The sequence below is a fragment of the Globicephala melas genome, chromosome 15 (assembly GCF_963455315.2).
Source record: "Globicephala melas chromosome 15, mGloMel1.2, whole genome shotgun sequence".
In the NCBI taxonomy this organism is placed as follows: Eukaryota; Metazoa; Chordata; class Mammalia; order Artiodactyla; family Delphinidae; genus Globicephala; species Globicephala melas.
In genome coordinates, this window is record NC_083328.1 from 69,431,548 (window position 1) to 69,455,895 (window position 24,348).

A 24,348-nucleotide genomic window follows, 5' to 3' on the forward strand; every position below is an offset into this window, starting at 1 on the left:
CAGCTCCCTGCCACTCGGCCCACGCGATCTGTGTGATGCGTAAACCAGGAACAGGAAATTCAATTTGGGGAGCAGCCCCATCCCCTGGGAGAGCGCTTGGCCTTTGAGAATAGTCTTCTTTCTCAGATTTTCTCCCTTCCCTGAAAGAAGGTAGATTTCTATTTTTTCCGTTTTTTTTGTGTTTGTTTTTAACAAGTGCAAATACTTCAGTGTTAAAGTATTTAAGCATTCTGGCTCAGCCACAAAAAGGGGCTCTAAGATGTGCATGAGTCATTCTTCATAAAGCACTTTCCCCCCAATGCTCTGGTTTGCTGCCTTCAGGTGGGTTCCTGGCCACACACTCCAGGGTGACAGGCTTCCTGTGGTTGCTGCTGCCTCTGGGTGTCCCCTGTCTTTCACTGTCTTGTTTGGCTTGGGTACCATTAGCTTTTTATGAGAGAGAGAGAGAGAGAGAGAGAGAGAGAGAGAGAGAGAGAATGTGTGTGTGTGTGTGTGTGTGTGTCGGAAAGGGTTAAATACATTTCTCCACAAATCTGTCAGTTAGTACCCCACTCCAGAAAGGTGGGGAGTAGTGGGAGGGTGATGCATGAGTTGAAAAGGCAAGTTAGCAACAGGTCGGGGGACCCGGCATGAACCCTGTCTGCTATCTGGACACTTTCGACACTGTTCATGACATCATGCTACCATGTGCTGACAAGGCCACAACCCTCAGGCGCTCCAGGTGTTGCCAAAACAGCATGATCTAGCTCCTGGTCTAATCCTAGCTCTGCCCCTAAGACCTGTCTCTATTTCTCAACCTGGCTGTGACTGTTCTCACAGCCGTAAAATGAACTAAAATAAAACCAAGGTGCAGAGCCAAAATCAGGACTACATGAGGTCTCGGATGTGCAGGGACTTCTACATTCAAGGGGTCCAGCTTCGAGCTTACCACCAATTGAATATAAAAAGGAAAAAAAAACGCAAGCGGGAAGAAAAATGGGCACTAAAAAAAATGTGATATTCCATAAAGGATTGCAGTAAGGTATAACAAAACGGGACCCGGTCATCAGGAGCACAAACCCACCATTGCCCACCCTGAAGGAGACCTCTGAAGGAGGCCATCCAGGGCATCCCTTAAAATGGAGCAGCAAGGGCTGGGGTCGGGGGGACAGAGCAGTGTTAGCTCCTGGATTGTATTGACAAACCTGGTCAGGACACCATTCAGTCCAAGCTGAACTCTGGCCCAGGACACACAGCCAACAAAGGATAGACCACAGTCCTAGGACACACTGGCCACCCCTCCAAATAAAGGCCATGATGCTTCACCATGGAAATCACATCCTCTGTCCCAGAGCCCTCTGGATTTGGTTTCCCACACCTCCTTCTCCACACCTGGGGACATAAGACTAAATAAAGCATTTTCTGGTTCCATTTGTCTGCGGGTGAAAAGTTCAGAGCCCTACAGTAGCCCCCTAGTCCTTCACCCTATGCAATCATTACCAACGCTGTGCCAGGCATGGGCACGGTGCCGGTGAGACCGGAGAAAACACTATCCATTCTCCGGGTGGGGAGGGTGGGCTTCCTTTCCAGCGTGGGATTCACCATAAAGGAGTGTGTGTCGTGAGCGTGCCAGAGGGCACAGCGCAGGAGTTACATATTCACCATCTGGAAGACCTGCAAGGGCCACTTTATCACACAAATCAATCTTATGGCACCAAAAGGCCAAGATACGAGCCTAATGGGATCAAAATGATGGTTTCTTTTGTATATAATGGCCCTCGATGTAAACTATTATAAAGATGATTTTTTTCCTGTTAGTTGTTCTGTTCGTAAGTACCCAACGTGTTGATCTTCCGCTTAAGTGCTCATAGAATTATAGTGATGAAATGCATTCCTGCTGAGGCCAATAACTCCGTCACTTATCCACCATTCAACAAGTATTTTAAGGTTGAGCCTTACAAAATGACCGACTGTGCAGGTCAGAACCGTCAAACGCTGGCAGTCTCAGACGGTTTCGTGTGCTCAGCACTCGCGCCAGGCACTCAGCTAAGCTCGGGGGACTGATTGTGAACCAGGAACCAAATGGAAGATGCCCCAAACCCTACAGAGCTTATATCCTAAAGGGGGGGACGGACGCTGCCAAGTAAACAAATAAAGAAAAATACGTAATTTGGAAATGTGATGAGTGAAAAAGAGACAAGGTGATATAATAGAATGTGACCACCAGAATGGGGGGGGGCGGTCAGGGCAGGGTAGTTCTCTCAGAGAAGATGGCATGATGACAGTCAAGTTGAGATCTGATTAATGACAAATGGGCAGCCATGTGAATATCCATCTGGAGTCAGGACAGCACAGGAGAGAGAATCCCACACTCTCTAGGATTAGAGATCCTAGACTCATACTAGTCCAGACAAGGCGACCATGACATGCGGAAGCAAAGAGAGGTCAAGGTTTCACATCAACCGATCCTTTGATCAAGGGAACCAACTCAGGATCCTCTGGAGGGTGGAGCGATGCTTCTACCTTCAAAACACTGGGCATCGTTCTACAGCTAGCATTAAGACAAACAGCTTATTTCATTCACTAAATTATGTTAGATTAAAATTTTAATCGGCGAACATGACACTGGAAAATGAGAACATCCATACGCTGCTGTTTTCCAGTGTAAGCTGTCAAACCTTTTTTTTCTTCTTTTGTTTTTTTTTTTTTTGCAAAAGCAATATTGCAACACAAAGAAAAATCCGTAAAGATTCTTTGGCCTACCAACTCTACCCCTAGGGAATTTATCCAAGGAAATAACCTGGTTTAGTAGAATAAAAATATTCTCTTCGGAAGAACTCAATTGAGGCATTAATCGCTGCATGCACAAAGGAAAGATAAAAGAAAAACAAATATACCTGGAATTACCTAAATGATGACGGAGATTTTTAAAAATAGGATGATTCACTTGATGAAATAGCATACAACCGTTAAGCACTGTAACAAAGATTATACAGTCTTTCAAAACTGAATGGACTATCGAGCTCCTCGAGAGAAGCAGAAAAGGAACAATGTGCATATTTTAATGGAAAAACATGTCAGTGATAACCTCAAGGTGAAAAAGAAAATTGAAAAAAAAAATTGAATCAAAGCCAGTGGGGTGGGAGGTTATTTATTTCAAAAGTCCTTCTAAAATATTGTCATTATATCGAGTTTTCAATAAAAAATCCCTCAGAAACAATTGTACTCTGATCACTGTAACAGAACGCCACCAAAGCACAAGGACATTGGCTCACTCTAACTTTAAATGCAGAATAAAGCCAAATTTGGAGATGTCGTCTGTGTTATATATCCCATAAGCTTTCATATACAGATCCTACCTGTAAGACTCAACTTTGAATGACAATGTAATATTGCATGATTTCGCAATAACCTCCTCTGTTTTTTTTGATGTGTGTTGATGGGAAGAATTGGAAATTGTGTTTCAGCCTACGGAATGGGTGTAGGAACACCAGATGAGAAAGCGGGGGAGTCTTAACTCCTCCCACCATGCAAGGATGGGGCCAAGGGATCCCCGTGAAATCAACCACACGGGTGGTGGCACTCACCTTTCACAATCAGCTCAGCGTAGTTGGACACACCAGAGCCACCGTCAGAGCGGATCACACAGCGGTACTTGCTCACACTCCGCTGGGTAGTGTCCGCCACACTGACTGTCGCCGAGAAGCGCCTGTGGTTGACCACGCGGGTGACCATGAGGGCCGTGTCCCTGCCATTCCATTGCTACAGGACAGAGGAAGGGAAGGAGAAATCATATTATCACACACTCCTGAGTGACCCCAGCATGGAAGTTCCACCCGTCCCCACAACCCTGGGGCCCATGACTTTCCATAATAAGGACTCTCCATTGCTGGTTTCTGCAAGTGATGTGATTCAAGAATAAACTTTGCTAGTGAGCTGATTCAAGAGGGTGGATGCCTGGCCACAGGAAGAGAGAGCACAGCCGCTTCTAAACACCTTGGCTCTTTTCTCATCTGCATTTGGGGTTGGCACTTGGCCCCTTAACCTTCCTCCTGTTTTCCTTCATCTCTTAAGCAAAACCCACAGGGTTTCCGTAAATGCAGACTCAGGTAAGTTAGTGAAGACACAGCCCACAAAGTGATAATAAACAGCTGGTGTCCTGGTACACCACCCACAGGCTCTGAGTCTCCCCCACAGGGACCAATCTGTCCCTCCAGGTAGAGTGAGGATGGGGGCTTTTCAACACCTCTCCTCCTTGGCATATGCTTCTTCCTCTGCCTGGTGCCTCCTGTCTCCCTGGAGATACTCCCTCTCCCTTAAACACAAAGGTTCAGCTCGTTAGCATCTCCAGTAAGTGCCCCTGACTGTCACAACACCTTCTGGAAGTTCCTCACTCTCTTATGTATGGTGCAGACTTCCCACACATTTTTTCCTACAAGTGTTTCCCACTGTAGACTGTGAGCTCCCCGAGGGCAGGATTTTGCTATTTTCATTTCTAGCACCGTGCCCTGAAGCCTCCTGACTTGCTAAACATTTCTAGAATCAACATTTCTAGCAAGGCATTTTTGTCTTTACCATCCTGAATCTTAGATGTGATACTCTGAGTCTGAATAAGGCCCTTTCTCACAGCAGCAAGTTACAGTAACTGATAGGAAAACAAACGCAAGCCAAAACCACTTGTGCAGGCACCTGCATTTCTCTGGGCTTCAGTTTCCTCATTTAAACAATGGATCTGATACTGGTGTTTGCTCTATGGAGTTACTGCGATGAATAAATGAGAAGGCATGTAAAACATTTAACACATGAAGGTATATCCTGGTGTTAGTGGAGCTCTCTAATTAACCATGAAATTAGCCAGCTGAAGTGGAGTAAACTGGATAACAGCCCCTCAAAGATGTCTACATCCTAATCCCCGGAATCTGTAAATATACCACCTTACATGGCAAAAGGGACTCTGAAGATGTGATTAAGGATTTTCAGATGGCGAGAGATCCTGAATTATCCAAGAGGATTTATATGCAGAAGAGGAAGAAGGCCGGATGGCCAGAGTCAGAGGAGGAGATGTGGTGACAGAAGCAGATGTCAGAGTGACGTGATTGATGGCTTGAAGATGCGGGAAGGAACCATGAGCTAAGGAATGCAGGGTAGTCTCCAGAAGCTGGAAAGGTTAAGGGAAGAGATTCTCCCCTCTCCTTCTCCAGAGGAGCCCAGCCCAGCCGACACCTTGATTTTAGCCCAGTAAGACCCAATTTCTGACTTCTGATCTCCACAACTGTAAAGTAATAAATCTGCATTGTTTTAAGCCACTAAGTTTGCAGAACTTTCTACATCAGCAATAAGGAATTAACACAAACGGCAAAGGACTGAGTAAGCGCAAAATATTAATTTTTCATGTTTAAATTTTATTTTGGTGTCTCCTCCAGTATTATTTAACTTTTCTTCTTAAAAATGTCAGATTCCAGCAGAACCAGAGAGGATTCAGTGCATCCCGTTGAACAATTTAGATTCTTCTGTTTAGCTCCCGAACCACCAGGCTTTCTCCCATGGAAGGATAGGAAATCGCAGGTTGTCTAATAAAATCTCGAGAAAATAGGCCTTTTGATAATCACACCTGTCATACTGGGCGCAGGCAACAGCAGGACAGGGTCGAGCAGGAGGGCCCGGAGCCACAATAGGAAACAGGGCTGTGATGGACCAGGGCAAGGAGAAATGGAGGTTAAGTTCAGAGAGATGAGCCCAGATGGAAGGGCAAGCAATTGCGCAGTCACCCAGGAGCCCAGGAGCAGAGATCGGGAGGGATCCTAGAAGACCAGGAATGGTGAGAGGCTCAGATGCCAGAATGCTGTGGCAACACGGAGAAGGGATTTAAGCAGAGAGAATGAGTAAGAAGCACAGGTGCCAGCCACTGTCTCAGCCCCAGACAGAGGCAGGAGAGAAAATGCAAGGGAAGCAAACAAGGGGAGGTTTCATGACACAGGAAAAGACTCAGAAACCTAAGCCCATAGGCGATGAGCAGGTTCGAGTGGGCACAGGGAGGGGTGGTACAGGGGAGATGCCAGGAGCCTGAAGTGGACCACAACCCGGAAGCAAAGTGGGAGAGTAAAGCTTCCCAGCCATCATACCAGGTGCCATGTAAGTGCACAGGGATGCAGATGTTAGGGTGCTAGGAAAGAGGAGCAGGACAGTGAAGGGAAGTCAAAGTCCTGGGAAAAGCCAGAGAGGAGCGTGACACAGATGATGCCCATAGAAGCCTGTGGAAAAATCTATCAAACCCTCAGGCCCATGTCGCCCCTTTGGCTTGTTGGAAATTTTCTTTTGGCTCCTGTAATATTTTTCATCCGTAAGTATATCCTTCCTCTGAAAGTTCCAGGCACACTTCCTTTCTTCTTGTGGCAAGTTTTTCAGAGCTATGTCTGTGGTTCTAAAACGAATCATCTTCTAGCCCCTCTGAGTCAATGAATCAATTGAGTAAGTTTCCCACTGGGCACTCAGAAGGGTGTCTTAGGGTGGGCTCCCCAGAAGGAAGCAGAGTCTGAGACCTGGTGATTTACTGAGTGCTCTCAGGAGAACGGGGATGAAGGAAAGGGTGAGGAAAGAAGCTGAGCAACAATGTGGTGGAAACTGGGGTCTGGCTTCAGCCTGACTCCACAGAGCTCCAGAGCATGAAGTGTACCAGAGCTAATCTCACCAGGAGGCAAGGGGCCAGCTTCTGCACTCCACGCCCATCAGTCACAGGTCATGGCCAGGTGGGGGAGGAAAAGACGGTTCCCCTTTGACCAAGGGCACAGTTCTCTGGGGAAGGAGGATTTGTGAGCCTTTAGCAGCCAACACGCACAGTACCCTGCAGTTTGGGGCACTGGCTCATAAAGGACATTTTAATCCATTCTACCCAGAACCTTCCTATCTCTATCTCCTCCTCCAGTATATTATACATAGGGTCTCCTGAAAGCCCATGAGCCACTGCCCTGAGATTTGCTGGTTGTCTGCTCCCGAATCTATGTTTAAAAAAAAGGGGGCAGGGGGCTGGGAACTGATCTCCATAGATCACTGACAATGTGGGAAGCTCAAGTACCCCTGCAATAACGCACTGCTTCCTCTGAAAAGCCGATCTGTCCCCCAGCGAATAAAGTTCCATAACTGAGTTTGATAAATATTTTGTTCAAAGTAATGGGATTTGTCTGAGCATTTATTAAGTAAAAGTCACATTAATGAACATGTCCAAGTGCTCAGTCTGTGCTAGGCACTGTGTTACCTGGCTTACATGATAGAATCCACTTAATCCTTCTCAAATCCCTAGGAAAGTACTTCTCAAAGGGTGGGTCCCAGACCCAGCATTGACATCGCCTGGGAACCTGTGAGAAATGTTAATTTTAATGAGATTTCCAGGGCTGATAACCATTTATGGAGGCTGTTTATTGGGGTTGGTAGTCTGAGTTGTCTCTTCCCCTTTCCTTATTCTATTATTAATTGCACTGGAAATGTCCTCATTATTTAACAAAAGAGAAAATGAGAGAGTGTGGAATGTGGAGGCTATAATTTCTTCCCAGAAGAATTTACAGGCTGGCGTTAAGATTCCAACAAAACAGCAAAAAGGGCAAAACATAAACACAAAGTCAGGTATTGAAATAGCATCCTTCAAGGAGGAAAACACGGTCAGCAGAGGATGAGCAATGCTTTTAGAATAATCTAAAGCAGTGGTTCTCAAAGTGTGGTCCCCAGATCTACTGCATTAGCACCCCCTGGGAACCTGTTAGAAATGCAGATTTTCTGGCCCCTCTCTGGACCTAATAAATCAGGAGCTGTTATAGGGGGAGCCAGGCCACTTTTGCTTTCACAGACCCTCCAGGTGATTCTCATGGGATGATAAGGCATGAGATAGGTCCTAAGAATATTCCTGTTCTCCAGATAAGGAAACTGAGGCAGACAGGTCAAGCAACATGGTTTAGAATAGTACTTTTCAAATTAATGTGCATACAAACCACCTGGGGAATCTTGTTAAAAATGCAGACTCCGATTCCCTGAGTCTGTGGGGGGACCTGACATTCTTCATTTCCAGCTAGCTCCCAAGTCTTGTCGCTGATGCCGATCCATGAACCATAGCAAGAGGAGCAAAACCTTAACATGACTTTGCTGAGGGATGGAGTTAGGATGTGGACCCAGGTGATGTGACTCCAGACACTGAGGCCTTAATCACATTGCCCAGCTGCCAGCCAGTGCACGACGGCGCACAGTTACCCTGTGACTCTGTGTGAGGCGGGTAGAGTGTGCAGTGTTCCAGAAACTCACTCTGCTTGTTCAAAGAACATCAAACGCCATCTTGCGGAAAATGACTGCTCCACAGAAAACAGTTTGAGAACTGACGTGATCGATGCCTAGCTTTCTAGAAACCTCAGCGGTCTCGAAGTCAGAAGTATCTTTGTAAGGAGGGGCAGAGCATCTTCCTGCATTCCTGGCTAGCAGACTTTCTGAATATATTATTAAGGGGTGTCATATCCAATGTGCTATTAGGCTTGGGTGAGGTTTTCTTACCCCAGCTCCATCCGTCTAAAGCAGCGGCTCTCAAACCTTAGCATGCATAACGATCACCTCCAGAGTGACTCAGTAGGTCAGGGGTGAGGCTAGATAATCTGCATTTCTGACAAGTTCCAGAGTGACACTGATGCTGCTGGCCTTGTCCTCTGTCTCCAAGACCTGAAGGCTAATGTCACCTTAAGTCCCTCACTGGAAAGAACGGGGCCAAATAATATCACGGAACACATGAATGGACACATTCCTTAAATCCAGGCCACTCCCTGAGGCTGAGCAATTAGTCACCGCACCAAAGGTGCCCAGCCATGGGCCAAGGGTGTGGCACCCAAATCCAGCCCCTGTTCTGCTGGCAAAGCAGGAGTCCTGACCACAGGCTGACCGAACCCACTTGGAGGAAGGCTACCTATTTTCTTTGCCCAAAGGCTCTGTCTGCGTGCCAGGCTATACGCCTTGGAGCTGCATGTGCCCACAGGGCGAACCTTTTTCCAATTCATCCACCCAGGGGGGCACATGTGTTCTAAGCTGAACAAAGGCATTTTATAGCCTTATCGGTGGTCCTGCTTAATCCCATTTTATACCCATGTCTCGCTCATTCATCATGGTAACAGTTCCCTTTGAAACCTCTCTTTTTTTCCTTCTTTTTCATCTGCTTATCTCTCTCTTTTAAAACAACTCAAATTCCACCTTCCCTTAGCTTGTTTTATGTTATGTGGAATAAGCCGGCTTGGTTTGAGAGCACACACTCTTTACAGGAGTAGGGACTGCAAATGCCCACACTTTAATATTTCTGACCCTGGCATATGTGCATCCTTCCACCACCCAGGCAAAAACCTCTCTATCTTCAGGAACTATCTAGAAAGGAAGACGAGAGAAGCACCTGAGGCCATGGAAAGCCTGCTGTTTTAGTATTACCTGATTGACTATCAAGTTATCTATAATAGCCTCACCATTTTGCAATTCCCCATCCTCTCTGCGCCTGTGTCAGGACATTATTCCCTTCACAAAGAGATAAGACACAGCCTGCAAAAATGGCTGTCATTATTTCCGGACATGCCGGAGTGCATGCCGGCTTGCAACTGATTTATAATCGGCAGAAGTGGAAACATTACTGTCTTTAATAAAAGGAAACTGTGTACAACTGACATTATGACTGTTGTACAGGAGATATTCTAACACATGGGTCCTAGAAACCTCCCGTGTGCTGATTTGAGCTCCTAGCGCAAGTGCGCGTGCGCGCGCGCACACACACACACACACACACACACACACACACACACAAGTAAAATGAGGCCACCGTTTCCAGTTGAAAATTATTCTAATTGCTCCAGAAATCTCCTGGCTAGAAAATATTTCAGTGAACTTCCCACAATTCATTCGAAATATTCTTTTCATTTCTAGTCATACTGCGTCAATGGCATGACATTTGGAAACTTGCTAAAAGCTGGCCCATTGATTCTCTTAAGACCATATTTGCACCTCTTTGGCAATCTCTAAAGAAGAGCTTTTGATTATTCTTTATTAAAAGTTGAAAGAAATAGAAGTGGACATAAATCATTTTTGATTCGCTATGCTAAAGACCTCCCAAGGGCCCACTGCACGCATGGCTGACTGCCCATTTACGGTTGGTTTCTGGGTTCAGAGTTCCTGCAGCGTCAGGAGGGTCCTGGCATAAGCCCTACAGGGGGCCGTCAGCCCTGAGCAAAGAGGATGAGCAGGTGGTGAAGGGCCTGCACGCATGCCATCGCCCTGTGCAGCCTGGTGGCCCTTTGACTATTTCCAGTTCACCTCTCTGAACTCTGCTCACTGGCCACTTCTTCCGCAGGCACGTCTCTGAGACTCATAATTCCTCCCCACTCTCCCTACTCCCTACCTCCTCAGCAGACCCCTTTCCCCCCTGGAGCCTGGTCACACGTGTGATAAAACATGTAACTCTGTGATTAGTTGCTAAATGTCTGTCTCTGCTGCCGAAAGGTAAGTTCCACGAGGGCAAGAAGCAGGGCTGCCTTGCGCGCCACGCTTTCTCCCAGCTCCCATGCGCTGGGGCGGGAATGAGCTGGATCAGTCCTGAAGCACATAAATGGGGGATGGGCTGAGGGAAGACAGGGAGAAAAAATATCACAAAGTAAAGGAGGAAAGAATACGTGTGTGAGGGGACAGCTCCAGGTCAGAGTTGCCTACGGTCCTCAGAGAGGAGGTGCACAGGATGGAGCAGGATGAGGTCCATGCATCAGCTTCAGACGAACCTGAGGGAACCCAACCCTGTGCAAATCCAAAGCCCAGCTAGATTTCCCTCCCCTGGGTCGCCCTACAGGGGCTATGTTTTAATCTGGGGTCCCTACAGATGGAAAGAAGGAAAGACAGAGCATGTAGCAATGGTGCCACGACTCTGTAAATACACTAAAACCCACTAAATGGTAGACTTATTGAACTTTATGGTTTGTAAATTATATCTCAAAGGTAATAATAAAAGATTGGGGTATCCTAGGCGTGGGGCTCCCCAGCTATGACACAGACCTGCTGTGTGTAAACCCCACCTGGATCCACCCTCACATATCTTCACAGGACTTGGGGGCACAAGGGAAACTGTTGCAGACATGAAGCTTGTGGTGCCTGCGGAGTAATAAGTAATAAAGTCCTTTGTCTCTGACCCAAGAGTCTCGTGTCTCCTGCCAGCATCCATGCAACCATGCAACGGGCAACCTAACCCCTTTGCTTGCAAATAAGGCAAACTCTCAGACCCTTCATGGTTGCTGACAGGTGTGCCATGGAACCAAGAGGGCAGGAAGATTTTCAAGGAGGGAGCGGTCAGCAGCATCAAATGCTGAAAGAAGAGCCAACTATAAGGAATAATAATAATAATGAAGGAGGATGGGGGGGAGAGGGAGGAGTACCACCGCCACCATGCTGCCCCCTGGCTTTAGCCACAAGGAGAGCACTGGTGACCTTCACAAGAGCCACTCTGGGAAGAGGCAGGAGTTAAAGAAAGGCACATTGCAAGTGTAGACATCACATTTACGCAATGTGGCCAAGAAGGGGAAAAGAGCTGTAAGAAGGCGACTAGAAGGCAGAAATTTGAAGAAAAGCCCAAGGGTGTTGGAATTTGGTTTGTAGATTTGAGAGACTCAAATCTCTTTTTTTGTGTGTGTGTGTGGTACGCGGGCCTCTCACTGTTGTGGCCTCTCCCGTTGCGGAGCACCGGCTCCGGACGCGCAGGCTCAGCGGCCATGGCTCACGGGCCCAGCCGCTCCGCGCCATGTGTGATCCTCTTGGACCGGGGCACGAACCCGTGTCCCCTGCATCGGCAGGCGGACCCTCAACCACTGCGCCACCAGGGAAGCCCTCAAATCTCTTTAAGTACCTAGTACAGTGAAAATCAGAGGTGGGTAATTTTGTGATAAATACATGATTTTTTTTTTTTAATAGGAAGCCATCTGTATGGAAGGAAAGGCTGGAGTGGAGATACAGGTGGGCAGGACTATGAGGTGAGTATGGAAGGATAAGCCCACCCAGGACGTAGACACAGACCTGCATTCAAATCCTGCCTCTACTGCCCACGACCTGGGTAACTCTGACTCATGTACCCTTAAGGTTCAGTCTCCTCATCTATAAAGCAGGGCTACAAATAGCATCTACCTGAACTGGTTGTGAGAATTAAATACATCATACGTGTAACCACTCAATACATGCCAGCTGTGTTGAGTATCGGCGTGAATTTCTCCTTAGTATGTAGTTGTAGGGGCCCCACTGGGTTTTCAGCAGAAGCCCCGCATGGAAGGGACACCTGGTAGAGATGCAGGCAGGAGGGGGAGCTGCTTCCAGGGCGCTCACAGCCCTGCGAGCCAGCAGTAGCCCTGCGGGGAGCGGGAAAACAGGTTTACCGGAAGACTCTGCCGCAGCGGACCAACACGTCTGCTTATCTCATCAGCCCTGGTGTGGCCGCTGCTGTGCCGATGGCTTCCCAGGGCAGGAGCTGCCAGGTTCGGGTGTGTTCCCTGTAACAACGCCCGTGATTTGTCTAAACACATATGCTGCCCTACCGAGATCTGTGCAGAGGCTTTGGACACATGGCCTCATTGCTGAGACTCTTCGAACGCTATTCATTGTACAGACTTCCAACGGAGTGAATCCTTTGTAGGGAGACCTGGAAGTCAGCCTTGGGGTGGGGCTGACGGGGCCTGCCCCGGAGCCCCTGAGGAGTGCATGGATCCCGCAGCAATCTTCCATAAAGACCAGGTGACACACAAAAATATTTCTAAACCTCCACCTTAATGAACAGTATCTCTTGGTGGCGATGAGGTGGGGCAGTCTGAGGGTAACTCTAACCGTATTCTCAACAGGGGCCAATGCTGCCGCTTCTGTCGGAATAGCTACCCCTAATTCTATGCCCTGTGAAGGCTCCTACCATCCTTAGAATATTCTGTGCCTGGGAAAAAGTGGTCACTTTTCTCCTTTTAACAGCATTTTTTCTGTTCATATTAGTTACCTATATTCATTTTAGCATCTTTGGATGAAACAGAAAAGAGTAAAGATAAAAAAAGGCATATATAATCTACCATCGCAATCAATTATTAAGTGACTTGATATGTGTTTTATAGTGTTATATGTGTATGTTTATAGAGGTATGTATATATTTGTGTAAATATGTGTGTATACATATGGTTGGGTTTTGATATAAAATTAACATATTGGGCATATCGTTTTATAACTTGCTATTTTCACTTCAATATATACTGTGAAAATGGCATTAAATAGACTTCTATAACCTGATATTTAATGGCCCCATTTACTTAATCAGTCCCCTCTTGCTGGGCATTTAGGTTGTTTTCAGTTTTTCATCCTGTTGAACACACTTGCATATACATTTTTTCCCTGTCTCTGGTTATTTTCTTAGGTGTATTCCCAAAAGTAAAATTACTTGCCGGAAGAATATGTACATTTAAAAGTGTTAGCTAGCTACTGACAAATTACCTTCCAGAAAAGATGTACCGTGTACATTTTCACAGTGCTACGCCGATAATTTGTCACTACAGTTCCACCTACTTGTACCCTGAATATTGCTCTTTTTTTTTTTTCCTTTTTCCAAAAGGGCTCCCCAGACTGTAGGCTGCTTTTCTTACTAGTTATTCCAGTCAGGAGGCACACCAGCTACTCGCTTGAACAAAATGCTTGAAGAATCACAAGTCTGGATTCCTCAGGACAACACATCACATAAGGAATCAGCAAGTTACGAATGAGGCCCTTCCACCGGAGGCCACGGCACTACACGCTTCACCTCAAGAAGAAATCATCCCAGAACAAGATGAGCTTGTTTATAACTTTTACTGGCCTTTATCCGCCTTTTCCCTAAAAGACTACAATTGTTCTAGGCTTAGGTATACCCATTTCTGCATAGGTCCTGTCTGTTGATTTTTATGCAAAACTTGCACTATAATTCCATGACAGCTGGCACTAGCAGACAGAGTCTTCAAGAGAGCACATTAAGTCTTCAGGAGGGTGCAAAACAGGGGTACGGTAGTCTTCCTTTTTAACTTATTAATTTATGATCTGAAAGCACTTAAAGACAAGCAGGCTGTAGATCCCTGCTCTATAAAAAGAAGGTAAGCACTCTCTACAACAGGCAACGGGGATTTATCCCCAGCTACGCCTCCACCGACTTTTCCCTAACCACTGCCAGGGAGAAGGGCCGCTGACATACTATTCTGAGAATAAAGTCACCGCCTTTATTTCCCTGACCTAAAGATGCGGGATAAAAAAGTTTCCACATTTGGTGACTTAGGGAATAGTCAGCTTATCTTGGAAGCGACAGCAAGAAATAGCATTGTTGAAAGGCACACCTGCTCTAGGTGTCCTGGGGACTCTTGGCCACAATGTGTCTGTTTCACTGACTTTGGAAATTCTCAGGTTGAGGCGCCCCAGCCTGTTACATGGAACACAACTTCGGCAAGTCTGCAGGCAGTTCCTCTAGGCGCTGGAATAAATCCAAAGCAATATCTCATGAGAAATCCGCCGCTGCCTTAGCCCGTCCATCTCAGATCAGGGCTGCAATTGTCTCTTGGGTGGCAGGTATCATGACTGGCGTCTCATATCTTACAGAAAGATGCTGACCTACTTCCAACTACACTGTTGAATATAAGCCTGGACTTAACTGGCCAAGCGGGCATTTTGCCAGAGAGCATAGTGTAAGCCATCTACCTCCCAATGTTTCCTGAAATACAGATGAGGGAGATAACATTTCTGGTGGTTTCCTTGAAGAAATATAGTTATTGAATCTATTCACTCTCCAGATACGTGTGAGCTATTCCAGGATGGCGATGGTAGAGAGCTGGGGACCTCTGCCATATCACACTGCCCACCCCACCTCCCTCCCCCCCACCCACCCCCGCCGCCAACTTGCTTTTACCCAGAGCATCACTATGGGAAACAAGCCTATGAAACTCACTTGTGTGCCCGCAGTAAGACTGTGGTGGAAAATGCTGTTCCCTGCATCACAGACTGTTTTCTTTACGAGGACTCCCGGGAACAATTCCTGCCTGGCCTCTGTGTGAACGACAGAATTTTCTGGAGCCACTGGTTTGTGTTCATCTCAGGGACATCACTGTGAACTGTGTATCTGACAAGCTTTTCTTATTCTGTCTGTGGCCATGGTGCTGTGGGCTCTGCCTCTGACCCACCAGGAAGCAGCAGAGGTACAGAAATGCAGTTTTTAGCACATGACCAGCTCCGACGTCTTATTTTCCTCCTATTTTGTGTTGCCTCACTTAATTTATGCTATCCTGTCATGCTGTATGTCCCACTGTAAGCCATCTGAAAAACGTTCTGGAAATAAGATTTGGTTTACACTGAAAAGTAGATAAATAAATAAGATGTGGAAGAGTTCTAAACCATGTGTTTCTATTTCCTTCAAAACTTCAATTACATTCTGCTTTAACATCCTTCCACTGACAGACTCAAGGTTTAGAGTACGCAACTCAGAACTGTAGCAATAACGTTCATAAGCTCATTGGAAAACCCAAATAAAGATGCTGAATGTACTGTGACTGTCTCTTCTCATTCTTGTGACCCGACTGAGGCAACGCCATTGACATGACAAAGCTTCTTGGGATCCTGATGCACTTTAATACTAATTATAATGAATAAATAGCATTACATAATACTTGAGTGACATGTGGAAGTTCCTGTGCTCGCTTGTGGTCTGCAGGCAGACCCGGGAAGCGGCAGGAGCAGGTGTTATTATTTACTGCTATCTTCATTCTACTGCTGTGCTAGGAAGCAAGAAAAAAAGCTCCTAGATGTGCTCTCTCGGCCCAGGGACTTTCCAACTGCAGGAAATGGGCTCAAATGCAAGAAGAGAAGTGATACTATGAACTCCCATCAAAGTGTGCTGGGCATGGGTTAAGGACCAACATCCAAACTCTGTGAGTCAGAAGAGATGATAGAGAACTTTAAGTATATGAAGTTGGAGGTAACAGGAGTCAGCTTCTTTCAAGCAATATTCCTGATTCCTTGAACTGGAGGTGATGTCTCTCTAGAGCTGTGCTCTCCAGTAAGACTCTCTGCAATGTCAGAAACGTTCTCTATCTGCATTTGTCCAACATGGTAGCCACAAGATACATGTGGCTATTGTGCATTTGAAATGTGGCTAGCGCAACTGGGCATCTGAGTGCTGAACTGTATTTATTTTAACTAATTTAAATAGTCATACTAAGTTTAACAATGTTACAGGGTACAGGATCAACATAGGAAAGTTGATTGTATTTCTGTATACTAGTAATAAAAAATCAGAAATTGAGGGGTTTTCTTTCAATGTATTTTAGAGTAGCATCAAAAATAGGAGATACTTAGAGATAAGACTGACTAAAGATATACAAGACCTGAACAATGAAAGTTATAAAACCCTGCTGAGTGGAATTACTACAGAGCTTAATAAGTAAAGAAATATACCACGTTCACGAGGAGAAAACTCATTATTGTTAAGCTGTCAGTTTTCCCCAAAGGGATCTATAGATTCAACGCAATCAACCCCCATCAAAATCCAACAGGCCTTTTTTTTTTTTTTTTGTATTAGAAGTTGACAAAAAAGCCATATGGAAATGCAAATGGACCCAGAACCTAAAATATCCAGTTTGCCTTAGTCCTGGGACTCTGGGCTTAAAGGACAAAGTTTGTTGGAAAGAAGTTTGGAAAGCTCAGAGCTGCAAATTCTAGTTCTGGCACTTTTATGTTTCTGACCTCAGTTTCTCCATCTGTAAAATGGGGAATACTGATGCCTACATAACAGAATTAGAGTTAAGATTTAACAAGATCATGGAGGCAGAGTATCATCCAAGGAGCAGAGGGACATAAAAAATACCCCTTCCCCTTCCCCCACCAAGCCCTTTATCACAGCACACACTTTCTTCCCTTCCCAAGGGGTGGGCAGGTATGAGCAGGAGGCCCCTCCCATCCTTACCTGGAGCCAAAGTTTGTCATGCTGAGACCACTTTCCACCAGCAATGCACTGAAAGGTGGCATTCTGCCCCACGTTCACCTCGACATTTTGGAGCCGCAGAAAATGGGGTGCTTTTCCTAAGAGAGAAGCCAAAAAGTATATGAGGACAGAATTCAACAGCCTGACCATGGCCCTGTCGGTGGGTGGGAGCTCAGGATGGGCACTGGGCAGGGGGGAATTTGTGCTTAGGAGATGGTCTGGCTCGGTGAAAAGCTACTGTTGATTGATCACTTCCTATGATCCAGTTACTGTTCTAAGACATTTACATGCATCGTCTCACTTAAACCTCACAAAAACCCACAAGGTGGGCAGTAACTCCATTTCACCAATCAGAAAATTAATGCTCTGAAGGGTTACACAGTTTGTCATGGTCAGACAGCCAGAAACTGGGGAAGGCAAGACACGAATCCATGTCTCTGAGAGCCTCAAAATCCATATTATTAGCTGCTGGGTAATACTGCCATGTCTGCAAAAGGAAGTTGGAGGGGTGGGGGTGGGGGTTACCCCAGAAGATATCTCCCTGTAGACCTGGGTGAGCAGAAAGAAGAAAACTGAAGTGAAGCACCTCTGGGCCTGAGACTTGCACACCTGGCCTTGGTGATGATGCGGATCATGAAGGGGGCAAAGAGGGGAGGACGGACAACAGGTGGAGGAGAACACTAGCAGTGAGCACTGAGTGAATGAAGGTTACGTGACTGGTGTCACGGCAGTGTCTACACATAGTAACTCACTTAACCCAGCGCAGTCGGTGGTGGTAATATCTCTATTTTACAGTGAGTGTGACGCAAGGCACCGAGAATTCAAGACACATTCAGAGTCTGCGCTCTTCACTCTAAGCTATGATATCCAGGGATGGGATGGAGGTGGGACATTTACGCCGGGGACCTGGCGTAACAGGAGAAAGGACTTTCAAATGAAACTCATGGTGTCCGTGGGTAATCAGTTTTAGAATTAAACATGTGTTTTATGTTGGGTAACTTGGGTTCATCTCCTTTCTTGTTTGTGGAGAGAGGTCCTTGCCTATGTGAGCTCTCCAAAGACGAGTGGATTGATAATCTATGTCTAGAAGAATGCGTTTCTTCATCAAGGTACAAGAGTGCCAACGATCCCTATCACGTTAACCAAATCAGTGATGAACCAGGCGTCAAATACCCCTGGGATGCGATCAAACCGACAGCTGTTAAGAGGATCAGGAGGTTCAACGAGGGCCTTTGGCCATCTTTTCAGAGGGAGTCAAATATCCAGACAGACAGGTAATAATAACATCATTTATTGAAAGTTCCTCCAATGCCAGGCACTGTGAAAAATGCTTTACATGTTTTATTGAAGTTAACTTCATAATATTCCCTAAAGCAGACACTAGTATTATTTCTCTTTTAGAGAAGCAGAAACCAAGGCTCACCAAGTTTAATTTGTCCAACACTACACAGCATTAATGACAGGAACAGAATTCAGTCCAGGTCCATTTCAGCCCCAAACTCAGCATTTAACCAGCACACTCTCTTGCCTCATGGACAACAGGGAGGTCAACGGTGTCACCTGGAGCCCAGGGTCCGAGGAAAGGGCTCACGGGCAAGGCTGTGCTGACCCACCAGACGCTTGTCATTGCTCTGGAATATTTTACCACAAGAGATTCCTTTCCTTGGCATTCGTCCCCACGGCCTTCACACTTTGAACTGTCTGCTCTACCAAACTGTGTCACCACCTGCAATGCTCAGCAAAAGCTAAGGACCTTGGCATGATCAGGCAGACTCGCTGTGCAAACACATACAGCTTCTGCTCAGGTTTTTAAACAAAGTGACAACAGCTCAGAGTCCCCCTCAGGCCACCTCCAGGGCCCCACGACTAGATGGCGTCCAGAGTCCAAGGCCCAGGGAGGTCCTCTCATTGCGGGCTTCTCAGAGTTGAAGATTCGTGCATCTAGTCGACCTGACAAACGTCATGCTGCTTTTTTATTTTTTTATTGTTTTTTTGTTTTTTTACTGTGAGGCACCATACAAGGAGTCCAGGACAGCCAATGCTCAGAAAGCGCGAACTCCTCCACACAGTTCAGCACAAACTTTTTAATTTACTTTTATTTTTGCTGCGTTGGGTCTTCGTTTCTGTGCGAGGGCTTTCTGTGGTTGTGGCAAGCGGGGGCCACCCTTCATCGCGGTGCGCGGGCCTCTCGCTATTGCGGCCTCTCTTGTTGCGGAGCACAGGCTCCAGACGCGCAGGCTCAGGAGTTGTGGCTCACGGGCCTAGTTGCTCCGCGGCATGTGGGATCCTCCCAGACCAGGGCTCGAACCCGTGTCCCCTGCATTAGCAGGCAGACTCTCAACCGCTGCGCCACCAGGGAAGCCCCATGCTGCTTTGATTGTCTGAAATTTTTTCCTTTTTGCTCTCTTGTATAATTCTGTAAAGTTATTTTTGGAACTAGCAGTTCAAGTCCATTTTTAAGAGGGAATAGAGTAAACCTTGTAAGCCCCTTTATGCTACCTGTTTGAAGCGGGAAGGAACATCTACTCCCTGGTAAGGAGGGGCTACAGAATCTTAGTTCCAACGTTGGGAGGCTTTGTGTTGGGTTTTTACAAAAGGATATCTCCCCTCACCCTTGGGGACCCTGGGCAAATGGTTCAACCTCTGGGACTTGTGCAACTAGAAATGAATTGTCTCTGGATCAATGTCCCCTGCTTGCTTCTCTCTCTCTTTTTTTTTTTTTTTTTTTGACCACACCATGCGCAGCTTGTGAGAGCTTAGTTCTCCAAGCTGGGATTGAACCCAGGCCCTCGGCAGTGAGAGCAGGGAGCCCTAACCACTGGACCACCAGGGAATTCCCTTTCCTGCTTGCTTCTGACGCCTTTCTAGCAGACCTCTTGCCTTGATTCTTCCATCTGCAATCCCTCTTCCTCCTTCCCTTCTAGGTACAGTGGTAGAGAATTCAGAGGTTTAATGGCCCCTGGTGTTAATAATTCTGGTGAAACACTGAGGGTTTACAGAGAGCAGAGATGTTGAAAGCACGCGCCTTCAGGAGCCAGACAGTTATGTAAAGGAACAAAGTGGTTCAGCTGTAACACAAACAAAAACAAAACTGCCACCTCCTCGCCCCCTTATTCATTTTCCTACCTTTCATAGAGACTTGGGTAAAATAAAGATTTCTCGGTATCAGAAAAGCAACATCACAAGCACACTAATAACTGGAATCTGACACCAGCCTCAGCAATGAGGAGGCAATAAGGAGTGGTGGGGACTTAGGGGAACTGGATAAAGACCTCACGCCCCATACGCAGGGGACAGCTAGCAGTTCCCTAAATCCAGCAGACAGAGGCCATGCGACAGTGTTGTGCTCAGGGTAGCCAATCATCCGATTTCTCAAGGCAAGTAAGAAATCCAGCCTTAGGTGAAAGCCCTCATTCTAAAATCTTGACTGAATTTATTAGAACACTATGTAGACTTAACAAAACACGACTGCAGGCATGTTCTTCCAGTTGGCTGTCTCCGTTACATAGCTCTTATGGAACAATTTCCACTGGCCAGTCTTGCCTGGTCTGAACCCATAAAACCAGGGATGTCCCCACCCCTCTAGGCATCATGCTGTTGTATCACGTGCACACTAGCCCTAGATCGCGGTCCTCAACATGGTGACCTTTCCGGACCACCGCCCTCCTGCTTAGCACCCTCTCCACATGCCCTTACTCTTTGAGCCCTGGCTTCATCTCCAGCTCACGACAGATCTCTTTCTCTCTCTCTGGGGGACTCTCCTTATGTTGGGGACCTGTTTGGTACACTTCTCTGAGCTGGCCTCCCCAATCCTCCTCCCATCCCCCCACCCCCACCCCAGTCCACTCCCAGCTGCGATTTGCACCCAGCATCTACAGCTCCAGGAATGCAATCATCCCACCTGCTTCAACTCACCAACCTTCGGCCAAGCACAGACGACCTTGGGGCCCAGACCAGCCACCAGCTCGGGGTTTTAAGCATCCCACACTCACTCCCCGCTGAGACCCAGCACCCCCAAAATGGGACCCTGCGGAATGGGGTTAACAGAAAACTGGCTGTGCGTTTGGGGCAAAAAGCCTTGATGTTGGTGACATTTACACTCCTGCAGATGTCAGTACATCATCTGAAGACGTATTATTGTGCCCTTTATCTCGCTCTTTAAACCTGACAGTGCTCAGTAGGAAGCCACACAATTGCGGAGAAAGTGCACTACATACATCATAAACGTGCTGCAGACCGTGGGCTCGGTGACATGGCCCCACAAGGTTGTGATGGGAAAAAAAAGAAGTTTAAACAATTCTAAAAGTCAACCTAGGAGCTAGAAACTTTGAAACTGAGTGGAAAATCGTGCTGACATTTATCGTCCACAGTTATAACCGTAGTGGCCCTGCTAATGGCTGACACGGAGACACGGCGGCAGAGGGTAACTATGGCTAAAATATTTGCAGAATAACACAAAAATGTTAAATGGGCCATAAAATATAGATGAGAGGTCTCAGTTTGTAGGAGAAAATAATTTCTGTTGAGTATCACACTTATCTTCCGGTCACTGTTTTAGAAGCTGACAGGCAACTGTTTAAAGTCATAACTTCAGCTCAAATCGATCGAGAACACAACAGCAAATCATGCACTAAGCCCCCTGGAACTCTTGGAATACTTAGTGGAATCGCTTATTGATGAACTCTGACCATACCTTAATTTTTAAAAAATGTTTTAGGGAACTGGAGTGGAGAGTTACAAGCCTGAGGACCTAAAGAGGAGGCATTCTTTTAATAGTGTTAAGTTTTTAACAAGCTATGAGTGAAGTCATAAACGCATTAAGGCTGGGGTTGGGGGAAAAGCACTGTCAGGCCAAAGGACAGTTCAGAAGCCACTAGCAGGCTGCGTGACTCGCGATCCCACGAGCAGCCTCCAGGACCCATGCATAGTGGGAACCATGAAAGGTCACACACACCTCCTCCCCAGAATCACACCACCCAGGTGATGAAGCCAGAAACCTAGCAGGGCACCATTTCTGATGCCTCTGGCTCCTACTCTAATCCCATCACTTAGGACCAGTGGGCTCTACCTCCTAAATTCATCTCTAATCTGTCCACTACCTCTCTCCATCTCTAAGCTCTATGTTTCTTCATAGTCTGCTTACCATCTGTTATGGGTTGAACTGTATCCCCCCAAAATTCACGGGTTACAGCCCTAATGCTCAACAGCTCAGATTGTGACTGTATTTGATGACTGAGACTTTAAAGGGGTGATTATGTTAAAATGAGGCTGTTAGGGCAGGCTCTAACCCAATCTGACTGATGTCCTTATAAGAAAATTTGGACACACAAAGACCACGTGAGGACAAAGTGAGAAGGCGGCCGTCTGCAAACAAAGGAGGGAGCCCACGGACAAAACCAAACCTGCCACCTTCATCTTGGACTTGGGGCCTCCAGGACTGTGAGAAAATAAAATTCTGCTTAAGCCACCCAGTCTGTGTATTTTGTTATGGCAGCCCTAGCTGACTAATATACCGTCTGTTATAGACCAGATAATTACCTGATTGTTTTATTTTCAGTCTCTTTCACGTCACTGGAAGCCCATGAGGGCAAAGAATGAATCTGTCCTTACTCACTTCCATGAACCCAGACTAGCGTCTGGCATGGAGCATATATGCTCAGTAAACACGTCGGATGGTGAATCAATGTCTCTCTACTACCTGGTCCAGGATATCATCATCTCTTACATGACTCTAGAACTTTCTTTGTCATAGTTCTCCTGACTTCTTCTCTATTCTCCCTTCAACCCCTCTTCCACATAACAGCCAAAGTAATCTTTTAACAATTAAATGAGATCATATCAATCCCCAGCATAAACCCCTCCAGTGGTGCCTCCCTACACTTAGATTAAAATCTAACCAGTCATGGGGCTTCCCTGGTGGCGCAGTGGTTGAGAATCCGCCTGCCAATGCATGGGACACGGGTTCGAGCCGTGGTCCGGGAAGATCCCACATGCCGCGGAGCAACTACGCCCGTGCGCCACAACTACTGAGCCTGTGCTCTAGAGTCCGCAAGCCACAACTACTGAGCCCGTGTGCCACAACTACTGAAGCCCACGCACCTAGAGCCCATGCTCCATGACAAGAGAAGCCACTGCAATGAGAAGCCCGTGCACCGCAACAAAGAGTAGACCCTGCTCGCCACAACTAGAGAAAGCCCACACACAGCAACGAAGACCCAATGCAGGAAAAAATAAAATTAATTAATTAAAAAAAATCTAACCACTCACAATCTAAAATATGACACAAATGAACTTATCTACAAAACAGAAAGAGACTCACAGACATAGAGAACAGACTTGTGGTTGCCAAGGGGGAGGGGCACGGGGAGGGATGGATTGGAGTCTGGGGTTAGCAGATGCAAACTATTGTATACAGAATGTATAAACAACAAGGTCCTAGTATATAGCACAGGGAACCATATTCAATATCCAGTGATAAACCGTAATGGAAAAGAATATATATATATTAAAAAAATGAAAGTTTGCTGCACAGCAGAAATTAACACAACATTGTAAATCAACTATACTTCAATTAAAAAATAATAAATTACACAGTTTGATAAGTTAAAAAAAAAACTAACCACTCACAATGATGTCCAGGGCCCTGGTTCCCTTTCACTCAGAAACACTTTCCCCCATGTTCCCCGTGCTCAGGATACTCCGGCAGCATCAAGCGGATCCCACCGGGGCCTCTGCACTTGCCCTTTCCTCTGCCTAGAATGCCCCCTCCCCAGCCCTTCACACAGTGAACTCCTTCTACGACTCAGATCTCAGCTCAGACCACATCTTCAAAGATATCTCCCTGAGGGCTTCCCTGGTGGCGCAGTGGTTGAGAGTCCGCCTGCCGATGCAGGGGACGCGGGTTCGTGCCCCAGTCCGGGAAGATCCCACGTGCCGCGGGCGGCTGGGCCCGTGAGCCATGGCCGCTGAGCCTGCGCGTCCGGAGCCTGTGCTCCGCAACGGGAGAGGCCACAACAGGGAGAGGCCCACGCACCGCCCCCCCCACCACCAAAAAAAAAAAAAAAGATATCTCCCTGACCACTTTATCCAGGAAGCCCCTCCACATCCGTCCCTCACATTTACTATATTCACAACACATCACTATCTGAAATTATATTAGTGACTTACTTAATATTAGTTACTTACTTAATGTCCTTCCTCGCTCTGTCCTTCTGCTAAGTATACAACATGGGAACAAAGACCTACCTATCTTGGTCACTTAAGTATCCTCTGTGTCCAGCAGAAGTTCACGACACATAACTGATGCTCAATAATTGACTCGTTGAAAGAAAGAATGAATAAAAACCCTGGCTGGATATCGACTGAGCATGGGG

General features: G+C 46.6%; 1 protein-coding gene across 16 annotated transcripts in view; it reads right to left on the bottom strand.

Moving 5' to 3' along the window:
- Positions 1-24,348, bottom strand: part of PTPRT (protein tyrosine phosphatase receptor type T) — a 1,174,296-nt gene that overhangs the window by 661,818 nt on the left and 488,130 nt on the right. For all 16 annotated transcript variants that reach the window (XM_060285697.1, XM_060285704.1, XM_060285700.1 and 13 more), the window contains exons 5-6: positions 16,958-17,073; positions 3,567-3,741 (exon numbers count right to left, since the gene is read on the bottom strand). In XM_060285697.1, the coding sequence (XP_060141680.1) occupies positions 3,567-3,741; positions 16,958-17,073 (291 nt within the window). The remainder of the gene's footprint in view (positions 1-3,566; positions 3,742-16,957; positions 17,074-24,348) is intronic.